Source organism: Lycorma delicatula, chromosome 12 (genome assembly GCF_047948215.1).
Source record: "Lycorma delicatula isolate Av1 chromosome 12, ASM4794821v1, whole genome shotgun sequence".
Classification (NCBI taxonomy): domain Eukaryota; kingdom Metazoa; phylum Arthropoda; class Insecta; order Hemiptera; family Fulgoridae; genus Lycorma; species Lycorma delicatula.
Window position 1 is genome coordinate 6,002,724 of NC_134466.1, and position 19,641 is coordinate 6,022,364.

General features: G+C 29.2%; 1 protein-coding gene across 1 annotated transcript in view; it reads right to left on the reverse strand.

Moving 5' to 3' along the window:
• The window catches only part of spg (dedicator of cytokinesis spg), a 288,431-nt gene that overhangs the window by 95,538 nt on the left and 173,252 nt on the right, over positions 1–19,641 (reverse strand). The window contains exons 8-12 of the mRNA XM_075380362.1: positions 15,895–15,930; positions 15,356–15,501; positions 11,861–11,942; positions 4,255–4,466; positions 2,063–2,163 (exon numbers count right to left, since the gene is read on the reverse strand). Of these exons, the coding sequence (XP_075236477.1) occupies positions 2,063–2,163; positions 4,255–4,466; positions 11,861–11,942; positions 15,356–15,501; positions 15,895–15,930 (577 nt within the window). The remainder of the gene's footprint in view (positions 1–2,062; positions 2,164–4,254; positions 4,467–11,860; positions 11,943–15,355; positions 15,502–15,894; positions 15,931–19,641) is intronic.

Below are 19,641 nucleotides of genomic sequence, written 5' to 3' on the forward strand. Positions count from 1 at the left end.
ATTTTAAAATTAAATTATGCTTATCGATACAAAACTAAAGCATAATGCATGCATTTAAATGAAATAAAGTTCACCTTATTTATAAAAAATAATGTCCTCAAAGTGACATCTGCAGATCTCAAGTCTCTTCTTGAAATTTTTCATCACACAGGCCAACAACTCTGGAGAACTGGTAGCCAATTTTTTTTAATTGTGGCGTTCTTTAACTCGTCCAAATTGCAGGGTTTACGGCTGTACACACGGCTTTTGAGATACCTCCACAAAAAATAGTCACAGACTGATAAGTCAGATCTTGGAGGCCACAGAACATTGAAAAAATTTGAGGTGATACATCCAGGAAACATGCATCAAAGAACTGCTGCTGAATCATTTGCAATGTGTGCTGCAGCACCATACTGCTGGAACCAAACACCTTTTAAAGCAATTTTTCATCTTCACAGTTCTGGCCTGAATCATGTGAGTGTATCGAGCCAAATTAACAGTGATATTAAAACCATTTTCCTCAAAAAAATACAATCTGATAATGCCAAAAGAACCAACAGCACACCAAACTGTCATTAGTTGAGAGTGCAGAGGATGCTGATGTATGATCTGCGGATGTTCAGGAGCCCAGTAATGCAGGTTTTGCTTATTTACAGTCCCATTCAGATGAAAATAAGTTTCATCACTCATCACTAATTTTAGATTTCCATTCAATCCCAAAATCATTTGCAGGTCTGTAAGCAAAGTCCTCACGTGCAGCAAAATCCGTCACTTTTAACTATTGCACAATAAGAATTTTGTACACGTGGAAACTTAATTCTTTATGTAAAATTCATCTAACAGATTCATGATCGATAGCTAACTTACTAGCATGTCATCTAGCTGACCTTCCTGGACTTCAGACTAGCGCTTCCCTCATCCTTGGTATGTTTTCTGGTGACATTACACAGGATGTTGGGCCTTTATGCTTCTTATTCATAATTTTTTCAGCTGATCTTACATGTTCCACCCATCTGAGAATAGCTTTAACTCGGAACAGCTCTACGTCAACCGAGATTGAATTTAATGCAAAAGAGTCGCTACGAAGCTGTAATAGACTCACCACTTTCAACAAAACTGTCATAGGTGAACATCCAATGTTGCAAGTTCTACGACTCCATTGTTTCTGAAATGTTGCCTTGTGAAGAGCAGAACTACCCCCACCATGACACATTCTCCCACCATTGTGCTCTCAGTACTACACAGTTCAAAACTGCCGTTTCCCGTGTGTTACTCTAGTAAAAATAATAATGTAATTTTGACACTAGCAAAAAAGTAATAACATAATTTTTTTTTTAACTTATTCTTTATTTTTATTAATTAACATTACTAATGATTCTTATGCGATAACTACTAAAGTTTTTATTTTTTATGTTATCTTTTTTACAGTAACTAAATATTTTACTTTTTCAGTGTTCTCGTAAGTGGCAATGAGAGCTCACATAAAACCCAATTTTTTTTTTTTTACTCTAATGAAAACAAATGATAACACTGAAAAACTGAAATATCAGTATCAAATTTCAGTACAAATTAATTAAAATTTTCAAATACGTATTTTTAAAAAATATTTTAAAACTGAAATGTATAAAAACTATTGATTGATGATTTACATTAAAAAAATTTTACCCTAAAAATATAAGTTAAAATTAACATTTTGTAAACTTCATTTTTTAAATGATATTAGAATAAACAGTAAAAGATAAAATATACTCGTATAACTTTGAAATTTTACTAATGCTTTTCTAAAAGGCTTACAAATATATTAGATTTTTCAAAATAATTTTTATATACCAGATTACAGATGATGAAAATAAAGTAATGTGGAAAGAGAGAACTAGCCAGGAGATATAACTGCATATACCAGTTTGGAACTGCCCACAATGTGAGTAGTTCACATGGCTACAAACGTTATATACATAATGATTACACTTACCCAGCTAAGATAGAAGTCATAATTTCTACACATTATTAAATACGTTTTGTTAAATTTTAAATTACCATAAGTATAGTATAAAAATACAAATACTATACAATACCGTACCATAATTTGGTTGTCCTGATAATGGACTGAACTTGTTAGTTAGTTTTTTAATAATTAATTCGTGCAATTGATGAAAATCTTTATCTTCTCCTTGATGAACTCTAAAATAATAAAACAAAAAATTAACATAACAATCGTTATCAATACGTATTACAAAATTTCTATAATGTAATAATATATTATTTTTAGTTATCATTAAAAGCCGACTTCCACAGCACAAAAATGGAAGCAGCTATTTCTTTCATACATATGTTCTAGGTTTGAAGTTATAGTCATGCTATAACTTCCAAGCCATTCTCTATTGTAGGTTAACATCAAGAAAAGCATCTGGCCTTAAAATAAAATTTAAACCAAATTACTCTCACCTCACCCTAGGAAACCCAAAAATAACATTAAAATAATAAAAAGCAGAGTGTGAGAAGAAGTTAAAATTTTTAAAACAGAGAAACATTTTTTTTTATGAAAACACTGAATATTTATTTACCAACCTAACAGTAGATAGTGTAAATCAAAAGCTTTTATGGCATTATGCTGCACTCTTTCATTTATTCAAATGAAAGTTGTATGTATGCATATGTGTGTGCATGTGTGCGCACACACACATACACAGAGTTGAACCTCTGTATAATGAAATCAAGAATCCCAGGAAAAAAATTCATTAAATAGAGGTAGCTAATTTTTTTTTGAAACACTAAGGCACTTCCATTTTGATATTGTATATGACACACTAAAGAAACAGTAGAGTTTTGTATAACGTGAGTAATGTAATCTAAAGACAGAGACCAACTGAATTAATCCCAGGAAAAATGATTGCTGAACTGTACGTATGCACTGAACAATATAGGGAGTATGAGTTAAATGCTTTCTAAAAATTCTGTTTGTTATGTCTAAGTACTGCAGATAAATATCTCATTTAGATAAATGAACAAAAGTTTACAATAATTTTAGACTTCTACGTTAGTCAATGAATTTCAGGAAATTCCACTTCTTTAACGTGTAGACAGACACCAACTGCAGAACACGTGTTTAAATCTTTTGTTAGAATTTTATTGTTAATGGGTTATAAGAGAATCTTGGGAATTTTCCCTTTCCAGTTCAATAAAAATAACTTGTTATTCTTGACTGTCGTCAAGAATACTTTGTGTTTGTAAGCAGGTACAATTTAGATATGGAAATCAAAAGAATAACAACCTTAAACTCATAGAGATGTCCAAAATACTAAATTTAATGTCATTATTTTTAAAAAAATTTCATAAACATTACTGTATGTTACTATATACTTTCTTTCTTTTTCCTGTTTCACCTCTGGGAATTACCATTCAAGTATTACTTCAGAGGATGAATGGAATGATATGTATGAGTGTAAATGAAGTGTAGTCTTATACAGTCTCAGTTCAACCGTTCCTGAGATGTGTGTTTAATTGAAATCCTACCACCAAAAAACACCAGTATGCGCGATCTAGTATTCAAATCTGTATAAAAGTAATCGGTCTTTAATAGGACTTGAACACTGGAACTCTCGACTTCCAAATCAGATGATTTGGGAAGACACGTTCATCACTAGACCAACCCGGTGAGTATGTTACTACATAATTTATAACGTTAACCGATTCATTTAACCGATTGGTTATGTCCCCATATCGTTATAAAGAGGTATGAATACGTTAAGTACAGGTAAATCTATACATAATTTATTAGAATGTCATGGTGCAGTAAAAAAATTTGTAAAATCAAGGTTTTCATAATATCGAGGTTTGTTATATAGAGGTAAAACATGAGGTATGTTTTTAAAAAGTACCGTTTTGATATGTCTATTGCAGCGTAGCTGTCTCCAATTCGCGCATATGCACTAAGTAACTACATCTACTGGCTTGCTACTGTTGCTAATTCATGATTGTTGGTCTTTGTTTACAGTTTCCTGTGTATGTTTAAATTGCCTAATATTAGACATCACCAATTGACATCAAAACAGATATTCAGCAACGGTTATCTTCTCAGGCAGCAGATTTGTATGAAACTGGAATACAAAAGCTGATCACGGAGGGGAACTACAATAAATTACTAGTTAATCCTTACACCTAATTTATTCATTTTTCATTAATTCTCATTGTTAATATAAAATTTTTATTTTACTCAAGAACTTAAGAATTAGCATGAATAAAAGCGCAAAAATAAATTTCATCAAGGATTACCTAAATGTAAATTCTTTTTCTTCACAAGAAGTCGTTATCATTTCACCGATATTCAATATGCCAACACCATGAGGCCTTTTAAACGCCGTCTGAATGTTAATACCGCCAGTAAGGGAAGACTTTTTACTAGAATCGGAGAATAACATCCGACCTACTCTTATAACATGTGCAACAACATAAACATCGCGAGTCAGGTCACCATTACCTAAATCCTGGAAAAAAATACAATATTAATAGAATAAGTATGTTTTAAGAAGAGTAAAAAGTTTAACAGGTATAATTAATAAACACAGATAAGTTTTTCAATTACGAGAGTCATCCAGAAAGCAAAGGACATTTTTGTGCAACGGTTAGTTCCTTATTTTAATTTTCGTCAAACTTTGATACTTTAAGTAAAATATTATTGTTTTCGTAAATAAATAAATGTTTTATTCTGTTCAGTACATAATAATACGTTATGTAGTCATCACAATAAAATAAATTATAAAAATAAAAACATAAATTATAAGGTAAAAAATAGATGCGATTAAAATTTATAATAATTATTTAAATATAAGCACATTCAATAATTTTACGGGGGGAAAAAAGCTTTAACAAGAAAAATTACTACAAAATAATTCAAATCAGAAGGAACAATTAAAAATTATTTTGAACATATATTTATTTATATATACACTGAACAAAGTGCAGAAAAATCAATTTTTTTTTTTTTTTTTTTTAATTATTGTTATTTAAAAATTCATCATACTGTTATTATAAAAGAAATTTTTTTAATTGTAATATTTTACATAAATTAAGGCTCGGTAATTTATTAAAAGTACAACAAGACCTTTTATTGTAAGCTGAAGTATTGTGTTGATTTATTCGAAAACAGTTCTGTTGTCTGGTTTGGTAAAAATGGATATTATATTATTTTTATAAAAATAAATGACCATTCTTTTTTAGAAAAAATTGTACATTCATAAACATAAATGTACGGATAAGTTAACATATTTAATTTCCTAAATATCGGTTTAGATTTTTCAAGTTACAGGTCCAGATAATGATCTGACAGCCCATTTTTACACCTTAAAACCTGTTCTGACTTTTTGAGGGAGCCCCAAGAGGTCCATTATACCTTAGGATGTAAGTCCCTAAATAAATATTAAAATATGTGAAAATACAGTAAATAAAAAATAATGTGTAATACAGTAAATTTAATCCAGCTTTTATTGCAGGTACATGCTAATGAGATTTTGAATCAATCTGTTAGAGAATAGCGCATAATGTTCGATGAACGGGAATAAATTTTAATGAAAAAGATAATTCTGGACATTCTTCACTTATATAGAAACATAAAGCTGACAGTAAAATTCATAAGAGCAAGCATATAGATATAGGAGGTATCCAGCGCATATATATATGGTAAGTATATTTATAATAGTTCTAATGAACTAAATATAATATAAAAATGAAACTGAATAATCTAATGAACTGAATATAATATTGGCTAGCCAAACCACACACACACATATTCATTCTTAACATATTTATAATTTTAACTTTTAATTAATATTTTTATTATTTGATGACATATTTCAATTTTTAACTTTAAATTTTGAGTTTAAATTTTTAATTTAAAAGGAAAAAAAAATTTAATTTTAATTCCATTTTGCTTTGAATTGATTTTAAAGTTTATACCCAAAGTTTTAACAAATTTTGTTTTATTATGTTTTGTTAATGTTGTGTATTTATAATATGTCATTTTACGTGAAGAACTAAAAGATTGGATCGACTGAAGATGCAAGAAAATCGTGAAAGTACTCTTGTGTGTATATATAATGATATAAGGTGTCATCCTACCTGCTTTAATTTTATTCTGTACTCAGTGGATCAAGTTATTTATTTATATTTGTATAATAGTGCAGAGGAATATGAATCTTAAAATACTGACTTTAAAAAATTATTATAATAGTTATCTAATGTGGGAAATTATCAGTGATTTACTCGAGTTAAAAGAAACATGTCAGCTTTATGGATTTTTTAACAAATATCTAAAAAAAGGCAGTTAAAAAAAATGGGGTGCCTTCACATTTCTCAATTAATGTAACTAAAAGGGTAATGAATTTCTTAATCGTAGTATTACTGGTGATGAGACATGATCTACTAAAAGAAATATAAATCTACTAAAAAGAAATGCCGACCGATGAAGTAATATCATTTAGGAACTTCAAATTTGAAAACAATCAAGAGGATTCTGATTATACAGAAAGTGGTAGAATTTTTTGGGACCAGGAAGGCCTCTTAATGTATTGATTTCTTGCCACATGGAACAACAATAAATTTAATTTACATACATTTAAATTTAATTTAATTTACACGATTACTAAAAACACTAACTGACTTCATCGCACAATAAGAAAAAAAACCAACAATCAAACAGCATTGTTTTAATTCAGAATAATGCTAGCTCATACTCAGCTGCAATAACTCAACAATGTTTCAAAAACTTGCCTGTAATGTCTTCCAGCACCATACAAGCCTGGTCTGGCCCTCAGTGGCTTTTATTCCTAACCTAAATAAATTTTTTATACAGCAATAATTTTAGTAATGATTGATCAAAACATAACAGGATAAAATGTAAAAAATGAATTTAAAAAATATTCTTTATCGCGGTTAAATTAAAAATTTCTTTCTTATTTTTCTCCTTAAATTCTTCATATATTCCAAAACTAGTATTGTCTACCCAATTTGATTATCTCCTATCGTGTTTCACATCCTGATTTTCTTTCATTACAACATTTCTTTCTCAATTCAAGTAGCATTTTTCCAACCTTTTAACTTAACCTCAAGTAACCTGTACTTTACTGCCTTCTCTTTTTCTAATTACCCGTTACTCTGAACCATAAATTAGAATACGGACAAAGTAAGCCAAGAATATTATTACATTTCATTGGTGCTTCTTCCTCATACTATATAACACCTTTAGTCTTTTGATAAAGATCCTCCTGAAATCTGCACCCTACTATTTATTTCTCGGCTAATTCCCCAGCCTTAAATGACTATAGTCTAAATACCTAAAACTTAACAGTTTCCAGTATTTAATCTTGTATTTGCTAAACACTTCTTCCATTTTGAGACTTCCTTCTTCCTACAGACATTATTCTTTTCTCTAAATTTACTTTCAACCTTGATTTTCATATTTTTCTACCTAAGCAGTATGGAGATTTTGGACAGTATTCTTCTTTTCTTCCAAAATAATAATATCAGATTGGGAGCATAGATATAGGCAATGGAGCAAATCCTCAGGTAGAGGTTTCACCGTTAGTAAGACTCTAGCTACGCATAACAGTATTATTAAAATAAGCAGTGAATAGGTAACAAACGTTTTGAGATATAAAGAAGTTCAACTATCATTGAAAAACCTATAAAATATCACAAAAGCAAAAATTAAGACAGGGTGCAAGTATAAGTTACCATCTGTAAAAAAAAAACCCATTTGCTGATGTGTGTTCACATCTGAAACTGTTTTTTTCATACTGTAATTTTGTAGCTACAAAATTCCACCTACAAGATTGATGTCCTCATTTTGTATTATAACCTAGATGGAAATTTCACAAATATCTAAAAAAAAAATGAAAAGCATTTAAATTTTAATAATAACTACGCAGAAAGGTAAAAAAAAATTATGTTCAGTGTGGAAACATAATTTTAAGACTTTTTTCTTTATTCTTGTGTATTTTCCCCTTAAATGCAACCATTCAGCAGCTACTATCAAAGATGAAAACTAATATGGTAGCAAACTTAATTTTTTGCACGATAACTCAAGTTTAGAATGTAATTTTCTAATAATAAAAATGTTTTTTTTTTTTTTAATTTATCAAAAGTAATCATAAATTGCAATAAATCATTATTTTTCAAATTTTTATGCTAGTTAATGTAACAAATGTATTGTTTATGTAATGTATTTGTTTGAGTTGAATATCTCACTTGCTAAAAAAATTGTAAAGTATCAAAAATGTATGTTTTACGAAAGTTGTCCAAAAATATCTAACATTACAAATAAACCATTCCATTAAACCATTCCATTGGTACATGAAGATGTACAACAAAGTAGTACATCTTCTACGGATTTAAGTTCAAAATGTATGCCTATTTATAGGTCCAATAGAAGATCTGGTGTAGCTCCTGAATATCTAGGGAAAAACCAAATAATAAACAAATCTTAGAATGAAACTTCCTATAAGAAAATTAATTATCAATACAAGGTGTAGCTATTAAATAACGAGACTAATCCTGCTACAGAAGAACTGTGCATGCGCCAAATTCATACAACCAAAAGCTGTGTAGCGTGAAGCCTTCTCTTTCGATTGATGCCACTCCAGTTTCAATAGACATATTAGTCTGGCCATGGCCTTCGTTTGGATAACATCTGTTTTTTTGTTTTGCCAAAAAAATGATAACTGCTTTATTAGAGGAAAGAATTGTCGTTAGATTTCATATAAAACTTGTGAAACCGCTACTTAAACTTATCTTTTATTAAAAAAAGTATATAGCAACGAATGTTTTTGAGTAGTTTAAGCGTTTCCAAGATAGCTGAGAAGACATTGATGTACATCCGGGTTGTGTTTTTTCTATATTCATGGGATGTGTACCTTCACTGGGTTCCTGAAGGTTAAACTATTAATTAACAGTACTACCTTGAGGTCCTTGCTCAACTTCATGAAAAAATAAGAAAAAAGACGGAAATTGTGAAAGAACAAGTCATGAGTTCATCAGGACAACGTACCGGCTCACTCTTCATTGTCAGTCAATACATTTCTAGCAAAGTATAACATCCCAGTGTTAGACCATCTGCCTTATTTCCCTGACCTGGCACAATGTGACTTTTATGTTCCCCAAGGTCAAATCTGCATTAAAAGGAACAAGGTTTCAGACCATTCAATCTGTGAAAGAAAAAGCGGCACACATCATGAAAGAGCTCACAGAAGAAGACTTTCGAACACTGTTGCTGACTTTCAGCACTGTTTTGAACAATGGATAATTCGCATGGAGCATTGTAGGGACAGAGGAGGGGTGTATATTGAACGGGATAATAATTAAATAAGTATAAATTTAAAATAAAATATTTTAAAGCATTAGAGTCTTTATTGAATAACCACAACTCAAATGAGTTAAGGCGAAAATATTAGGTGGGCCACCATATTTGTTTTCACCTTTGAGATCTTGCAGTTCCTGAATGGTTGCATTTGAAAAAAAAAACTAAAAACGAAGTTGTAGGACTTTCCTACCACACAGCTAAAGCCGTGTTCTGGGAAAGTCCTATAACTGTGAGTTGTTTCTGATACACAGTTTACATATACACACAACTTAATTTAGAATATTTATCATTTTATTTAAATATAATATTTTAAAGTTTATTTATTTCAATGATTCTAATAAACCACATGTGCATACCGTATTTAATTCACGCGGGTGTGACGGTACTAGCAGCGACAGTCGGCACTAACTAAATTAATGTAATTTCACGACTTACGTAGAACAAATTTTACTTGTACGGTCGGCAGACTGGTGTAGCTGCAAGCCTTAACACACCAGGTATCAAGTCATCCGGGTGATCAAGTCCGAAACCCAGCCAGACTGAGTTACTTTTTTACACTTTAAATATTAATAATTTATTTAATCTAACGTTCACATGTGATGCCACAACATATTAGTTTACAGCTTTTTTTTGGGGTGGGAGTACGATTTTGCAAACTTTATTTGCATATATTGTTATTTTTTAATCGTTATCAAATGCGTTTAAGAAAAATATGACCTTAATTAGGACTGAGGGTTATCTTGCTTTTCAGCCTCATCCCCTTGACCTTTTAAGTTGAAAATTTAATAGCATCAATGCCTGCCCCATATGTAGAAGTAATCTGACCAAGTTTGATCAAAATCGGTCCAGTATTTCTGGAGATATAAGGAGTGCAAGACCAAATATACACACATACATACGAACATCTGCAAAATTTCCATCTGGTTTTTTGGGTTCCTTAGGTGTCAAGCATCAAGATCCGGTGAAATTCACATACACCCAACTTGGATCGATTACAATACTTTCCCTTCTAGAGCTATAGTGATATCTAAATGAAAAAATAAAAGATACCAAGGATAAAGAATCTTAAAATCATGTTTTCTATCAAAAAACTGTAAAAAATTGGAGGTTCTATTTAAAAAAAAAAACTTGTAACCATACTGTTAAAATGGAAGAGGCTTAAAAGTGTCATTATTAGATTTATAATGCTAATAGGAAAATAAGTGAAGTTCCCCATTTAAAGTTTTTTGAAGCTCTTACAAACATTACGAGATCGTAATAGTGGTGTGCTAAAGATAAATATTCTATATATTTTATTATTATTTAGCTTATATTTATAAACTACTGTTTCATAATTTCGTGATTAACTAAATTTAGAAAATTATTTTGAATTTTAATAACAAGCAGTTACTTTATCTGTTATTAAAAAATATTCATCTTTTGATAAAAAAAAAAAAAAAAAATAACTGACAAAGAACTGTATAAATCCAGCTTTACTAGGAGAATTATGCAACTCTATCAACTGAGAAGTTCATCCACAACAGGCTACTATAGCAGGAAAACTTTAGAAGATTAAAGCACAGTTATATGTAAATAAAGAATTATGTAAATAAAAATTATTCTACTCTTTGTATACAATTTTGAAATACAGGATCTGTAAGTCCTGCGACTAATTGTAACCAAAATTAAATGGAACCAATGAACAATATTCAGAAATCATAAAAGAAACATAAAAATCAGTTAATCCAGTACAAAGACATCAAGAAGAATTATAACTGATGAAAAAAACAAGGCTTATCTTTCACCCGTTAATGAAATAGACAAACATAACCAAAGTGAAATAATAATCTAATAGAATCAGTTAATTAATATAAGAATACTACTTAAAAGTCCAGAAATGACAAAAAAGAAAAAAAGGTTTTTTCAACCCTGTCCTTTAAGAGAGTTGAATAAGACCAAATACCTTAAGAAAGTGTCTTAGCTACTTAAGGGTAAATTAAGTGAAAAAACTTACTTACCTCTGAGTAGAACTTTGAGATATAGACACACATAAAGCCCATATCATCCAGCCGCCCCCTTGATCAATTATAAACAAAATTCAGTATCATCAATACCACCACAACAGAAATCATTGTTTCAAAAAACGAAATTTCATCCAAACCACAAACCAGTCTGGAGATATCAAGCAAAAAACAGATTTATATATATATATATATATATATAAGCACATCCTTCTGAAGTTTTTCAGTGCTAAAATTGTGTTTTATGGTTGGAGTGGGTCATAATCTGATGTCAAGATCTGCAAAAACCCTCATATGAAAAATTTGACTAGATTACCGTACTTTTTCTTATGTATAGCGATACAGTATAACTATACAGCTGGTCATTTTTTGTGTTTATTATATACATAACTCTCATGATATAAGGCCAAGATTTTCACAATTATTTCAAATTGCAGTTTATAAATCATTTATTAAAAATACAAACAAATATTACAGTGAAATTAATAATTTAGATGTCATTAAAAATTTTTAATGAATTACTTACCGTAAATATAGTACAATTGCTGTTTAACTTTTCAATATAATTTGAAAATCCTTCCTTCGAAATCCGCACTAAAAATCTTTCACTGAAAAAGAACCACAATAATAAATTGAATAATACACTTTTTTCTTTTTTTTTTAATCTGATTTCTGTAGTTCTTAAGCAATATTTATTTTATTTTAACCCCTTAAGTTTTAGTTGTCTTATATGAAAGTAGTACCAAAATCGATTGAAATATGATTCTTTGCTTATATTTATTTTATAATTACTATTTATTCTCATATTACTTTTCACCAAATTTAATCTAATTTACTTTATTAAAAACAACATAAAACTGTTCATAACACAAACTGAAAAAAAATATTTAACCTATCAATGAAGAAAAAAAAACCAATTGCAAACACTGATTTTTTTTGAGGGCAAAAAATGCTTTCGTGTTATTATCACCAGGAGCAAACGTTCTAACAAAAAAAAATAAATAAAATAAAACTGTACCAAAATTAAATATTAAAAAAATAATTTCCAGCCAATATCACACCTAAACTTATCACTAAAACCTTACTTAAAATTAATAACACAAAAAAAAATTTTAACTTTAAATAAACTGAAATAAAATTTAATGAAGTCCAAAAGGAGTGTATGTCCTTGAGAGTGAAAAATTGCCACGGGTTGGTGATGAAAGGTCGTACTCAAACCGACAAGTAAACTACTTTTATTTTCCCTGGTTCTTCCATTCACTCTGATGTTTCATTATTTGTATCACACCTCTACAACTCCTTGAGGATGCAGCTCATCTGATACTTCAATAACATCAATCTCTAGAAGCCCCACGGCTGGTATTTAAGGTTTTGTGGGTACTTACGTATTAACGTCACCGCAGCTACAGCTTTATTTAAAAACAAAAGCAGTCAATCGGATTTCGGTGGAAAATGAACAGTCTCTTTATTAATTATAATAAATGGTTATTTATATTTATTTATTTTATAAATATAATTTAACCAAACTTAACCTACGCTCGCTTTGCTTGCTAACCTTGACTAATTAACAGGAGTGTTTTGATTATTTAAATAATAAATAATTGCAATAATTACTGAATTTATTAAATAAATACTCAAAAAATTACGGTGTTAATTAGTCAAGGTTAGCGAGCGAAGGTTAAGTTTGGTTAAATTATATTTTTAAATAAATATAAATAACCATTTATTAAAATTAATAAAGAGACTGTTCATTTTCCACCGAAATCCGATTGACTACTTTGTTTTTAAATAAAGCTGTAGCTAAGGTGACGTTAAAACGTAAGTACCATTTTGTGACATACCGCACTTATGTTTATATCGCCCATACCGGTGAGACATAAAGATTGACTTTGCTCATCATTCAATTTTTGAATTAGTATCGATCTATCTCTTAATTTCTTGACGTTCGTAGGTGAACCGCATGATCCTGTTACTATTTTGTTGATCATGAAATGCAAGACCTCATGAAGGGAGCCACTTTCCTGATTATTTTGCAGAAGTATGAATCTGATATTTTTACACTGTAGATGAGATGTGTGACAATTTAGGTTATCTTTCACAGGACTGTTATCCTCATCAGGCGATGTTGATCAAGGCTTTTTCACAACTATCATAGAATTAATTTGTGGACTAGATTTTCTGGTCCCATGAGTACTGGGGAAACAGAGGACCACCTTTACAGAGGCTACAACTAATTACAATTGGGTTCACTCAGATGTCCAGAGGACACCATTCAAGGCTCATTTCATAGCACCATCTACCCATCGACACAACAGTTTCCGCCTTGGGTTACGGTTGCGTTTCATAAGGTGTTGCAACATCACCAAGAGTAACAGTATACGATGCTATTGTGTTGTTGTGTAAGGGTATATGTTGTAAATTGCTACTGTTCTTGGTGTAGTGTATGTGTACAGTGTAAAGTTCAGCAGCTCAGTGTATAGTAAGCAGAAAAGCTGTAGAGGCTTTTCTTCAGTTTTTCTTGCAGTAGGCTGGCCGTGAGGATGCCAACCCCCAATCTTACAGAGTAAGACTACTCATTGGGGATTATGGTTAAAAACATTAATTTTAGGTAAACTTGATTTAGTTGTCGTTAAAAGTTAATATCTGAACATTCTTCACAACCAGCCACAATAGTAATCGGTTATTAACTAAGCAATAAAATCGTAAATATCACGAATTTTTCACTGAAAATATCCAAGTAATTATATTTTATCAACTGAACCGAACTTTTACTATTGACTTTTATTCTGAAATGAACCGATAATTTTTATGATTACTATAATTTATTTTTTCTAAACAAACTTTTTTCTACACTTTTCAGTAGAAATATACTTTTAAATTAAAAACTAATCTATTTATTACACTTTTCACATTTATTTTCCATGAAAATGTATTCTTTAATAAAACTGATTGCAGAGCCATAATCTCTGTCAATTTAAGATACAAAATTAAACTAAATTAAGCCATTTAAGAAAACTCCTACGTAAATAAACTTGCTTTAGAAAATAGAAAGGAAATACTTCTTGGAGGAGTCCAAATTAATTGAGATAACTGAAACTCCACAATTTGTTACATGAAAAGTAAATTAATTTAAAAAACAGTAGAAGCATTAAAAGGCATTAACTGCTGAAACCATTAGCTGTAAAAAGCAAACTTTACATAATCATCCGATCAAAGGGATCTGCAAACACTAATATTTAATATTAACAATTTATAAGATTTAAAAAACATAGTTATGACTGCTTTTTAAGCCAATTATAAAGCTACTACTAGTTCAAATTACTGTTACAAAAATGCACCTATAAAATTAAATAGATTAATGAATTAAAAATAGAACTGGTTATTTTTCAAATTATAATTTTTTATAATTTATTCTTTGTATTATGAAATTTCTTTCTTTATTAATTGCCAGCCGGTAACTTTTTTTTACAAAGATAGAAAAACAATAAAGAAAAATATTTTTCTTTAACGGTTGTGTTCTTCGGTAAGTATATTATTGCAAAAATATCACTTTAATAAAAATTAATCGCTTTCAAAGTATGTAGAATTGTCCTTTCAGAAGATATTTACAACTAATATAAGATTTCCCAGATTTGAATCCCAGTTAGGCATGTCAGTTTTCATTAAGCTTCAAAATTTCAGGGGCTAAATAAGCATATAGCAGTCGATTCCTGTAATATCATTAAAAAAAATTAAGATTCTTTGTCAGTGAATTAACAGAAGTACATAAAGAAGCCAAATATTATTTCTGAAAATATAGTTTTAACAAGTTTTACATTTCATTATGCAGGTAAAAAATAAAGTAAAAAATAAACATAATTAAACATTTAAATTATGTAAATAAATATAATGTAATAATGTAATAAACATTTTGTAAATAATGAATATTGAATTATATATATAAAATTGAATAAATACAATAATAGGTGAATAATGGAAATGTTTCTATAACCGATTGATAGCAATAATAAAAAAAAAATACCTGATATATTTTCCTTTTTTATTATCATATAACGATAAATATATTTCGGTATCCTCTCCTATGTGGTGGCCAAAATCTCTCATACAGAGATATAAATGATGTGTTAGTACAGTACCAACTTCTCTTCTCCTCATAGTCCCCCGAGCCTACAATAAATAATAAATTGTAAATTTCAGTAAACTAAATACATCAGCAAGTCACACACACATTGAAATTATTACAGTAATTATTTTAGAATGAACTAAAATAATCACTATTTTCCTTATATACCAAAATGGTGCTCGATAACAAAATACTTATATTAAACTTATTTCATTACTATAAGAACTAATATGAGTTGACTCAGCTCTAAACAAAAAACACAGACAAAATAGACAATATTTTTAGAGCAATAAGATTTATTAACAATTTTACAGAACTATAAACAATTTTATAAACAATGTATCTATGAAATTTTCTAAAAGATTACAGAAGAAAGTAATTAATAAATAAATAAAACCTGTATATAACATTTTTTCAAGAAATAAAGCATAACTTACTGATGCTCCAGAAGAACTTTCGGCACTTTGTACATGCTGAAAAAAATAAAAAAATGGTTTAAAATTATAATGTTAATAAATTGTGAATAACAAATTGATAAGTTATAATTAGATGATAAAAATATATTTCATCCATGCTCTAATTAATTAATTAATTAATTTAAAAAAAAAAGATAATTATTGAATATTTTAATGCAAGTTATTACACTACTTTAATACTATACTTTAGTACTTTAAATTTACTTTAATATCTTAAATTTCATTTTTCAATAATGCTCTCTTTTATTTTCTATATGTTACATCTACAGTTTCTATAAATTTTTCCTTTTCACATTTCAACTATTTTCTAAAATTACTTTATACTGACTACTAATTTTGTTCTCAAAGCTTTATATATATATATATATATGTACAGAGAGAGAGAGAGAGAGATACTTTTCTTTTGCTTGTAAGAATCATCTTTTGTTTTAAACCTTTATATTTCATCCAAAAATAATATATACATTTCACTTTCCAAAATTTCCTATCTTCAGCCAATTTTCTTCTGTAAATCTTTTCAACTGCCCAGACAGTTATCCGTTTATAAATTCTCCAATTAATTTTTACTTCCTTGTACGAAGTAAAGAAGTTTCAGTTTTCAGATTTAAATGGAAATATCCATTTTGACTATTCCTGAATCCATTCTGACTTATTTCAGCATGAAATCTGTACATATGTACGTACATAACTCAAAAATGATTAGCCGTAGGATGTTGAAATTTTGGATTTAGAACTGTTGTAACATCTAGTTGTGCAACTAATCTTTTGATTGCAATCGACTGAACCGAAAGCGTCCAAAAGGGCCCAAAATCCAAAAAAATTGGATTTTGGACTTTTTCTTAGCTGTAGTAATAAGCCATCATTGAGAGTGTTTCAACGATACATCATAAGTGGTAGTTATTCTCATTGGTTCCAGAGTTATAGCCAAATAAAATTTTAATTAATAAAATTTTTGAATGTTACAAGAGGAAGGCACATCGGTTCAAATCAGACTTCATCGCCTTTTTTTTTAATTTAAATATATTGATTTATTAATTATTAACTCATGATAGTAAAAAAAATTTACAATAAATAAATAATAATTCAATAATAACAATAAAAAAAATATGGAAAAATTAGAAGTTATTAGTGAAATAAAATTTTATGTACTTTTCAAAATGTGTATATATAATTTAATAGGCATTATTACATACATGTGTATGTAACAGATTTGGTGAAACATCAGATTATTTAATATTAATTGTTATAATTTAGAATCGTATTATTTTTGCATTTTCTAGTTCAATTTCTGTTTAATTTTATTTAATTATTCTGGAATTTCTGTTTAATTTTATCAACATTAAAAAGTTAACTACAGAGCGGCAGAAAAATAGACCCTTACAAGAACAACATATACATATATATGTATATTCTATATACATGTCCAATCTTTAAAAATTGCAAAAAAATTCTACCTTTTAGTTTATTACTCCTCTGATATTGTCGGACAACATTCTCCCTAAGTCGGAGTTGATCATCATTTCATTTATTTGTTTTTTGTTGCCGATCATTTAATCACTCTTTGGTTTTATATAATTCTTCTGATCTTAATTTTATGATCGTTTGTTTTTCATTTTTGATTACTCACCAAATAATCCGATAATAAAAACTGAATATTTTACACCGTAAGGTCAAAGTTAACCTTTGTAACCGGTATACAGGAGTTCACTAAACGGAATAGTTTAATTATTATTAAGTCTTATTTATACGACACACCAGAAATCTGAAACTTCATGTTAATCAGCAACTCACGAAGATACGAATAATACTGATCTAGTAATACAAGTAATAAAGGGACTTTTACTTATCCTAATATCTCATGTAACATTGTTGAATTAATATAATTGTATAAATATTTGATGTTAATAAAAACTAATATTTCAGCAATCGTCTAACTGTCTACTTTATTAAAGAATTGGAGAATCATATCTCACTTTCAAATGAAATAAGTTTACATGAAGTGCAGCAAAAAATGTATATATGTAATTTTATAGCCGCACAAAGAAGTCATGTAGTGTCCACATCATAATTTTCTTTTTTTTTACAGAACATGTTTTGTTACTTCTATTTACTTACAGAAGTTTTTTATTACTTCTATACCTATAAATTATACAATTTGTATCGATAGGTTTATTCAAACTTTGCAATTATATCGCTGTATTTTATTGATGTCGGTATAAGAAAATGAACTAGAACTACTGAATAGAGTAATAAAACAGAACATGTCAAATGAAAAAATTCTTAAAACATCTTCAGTCTTGATTTTAGTATTATTATTATTAATAATAATGAAAATATAAGCTTACTCTTGTTTGGGATTATAAGCTTTTGTGACAGCAAACCGAACCTACTTAAAACATTTTCAGCTGTCTTTACAGCCATCTTTAATGAATAATACTGTTATTCTCACCTTGGAATCAATGATGTTACTGCTCGGCGTCAATGATATTTATTTTCTTTTATTAGGCAGCCGTACATTTAGAATGTGGTCATAAATTTTGTTCATTTAATATATCATTATTGTGTGTTTATCTGTTTCATATATTCAAGCACATTAACATACGTGTTAAAATGTATTTGCATATTGTACAGTTGAAGACATAAAGCTGTAGATTGATAATATGGGAGGCAGCTTAAAATTATGATACAATGAACATTTGAAAGATCTTCATATCGATGAAAAAATATTCAGCATTTGCTAACCGTTCAACAGACACACGCCACAAATACACCAACACTGACAACACCTGTGCTATTCTATACATACACAAAAACAGGACATCGTAAAATACTTTAATATTATTTCAAATATATACGCACAACAATTATTTACAAAATAAACAGACACAATTCAAATCCAACACGCTTTTTGAACACACTCTAAATATGCATCTGCCTATTTAAAAAGTACAGCCAACAGTAACATCACTATAACAAGAGTAAGAACAGCGGCATCAGTTACTGAAGACGGTCGCAAAAATTACAAGATTCATTCAAATACAATGACATCCCTTGTCACAATAATATTTCAAAAGTTGTTCACAATATTCCTTTCGCCGTTTGATCTTTTCTGTAATTTTGTGAAGCATCCACGCCAAATAAATTTTACAGTAGCCTAGTTGGAATAATTTGTCTTACATGTTCTTTTGATATACCTTTCTGGACGATGATATGTTTTTTCATATGATGCGACAATCATTTCAGAATGATTCATCCACCTCCTTTTGGTGCTTCTTAGAAGTCACTGATACCGGTTGAACACTGTAACCTTCAACCTCAATATTCATTTTACTGCTTCTGATGAACAAAATTTTATTGCCACCTGCCTCACAGTACTTTGACCAACAGTTTTTATCACCGTAAATGTCTTTAAGGCGATGTCATTTTTTTCACTGTTAAAATTTCAATCGGTGGACTTTTTTTTAAATTCATTAACAAGCAGCTGAACTAGACCTCATAACAATGACGACTGACAAAAATGAAAGGTTGCAGGTCAAAGAGAAGGAGGTTAAGAGACTGTAGGACTGTTTTCGTAATAGAAGAATGAAACTACAAAACTGTTGCGCTTATCACTTTGTGCAGATTTTTTTCTTCATTAAGTTCTAGTATGCTTACGTCTCAGCCGCCCCTTGTATAATGAAATATTTTAGTATACAAGTAAGTCAAGAA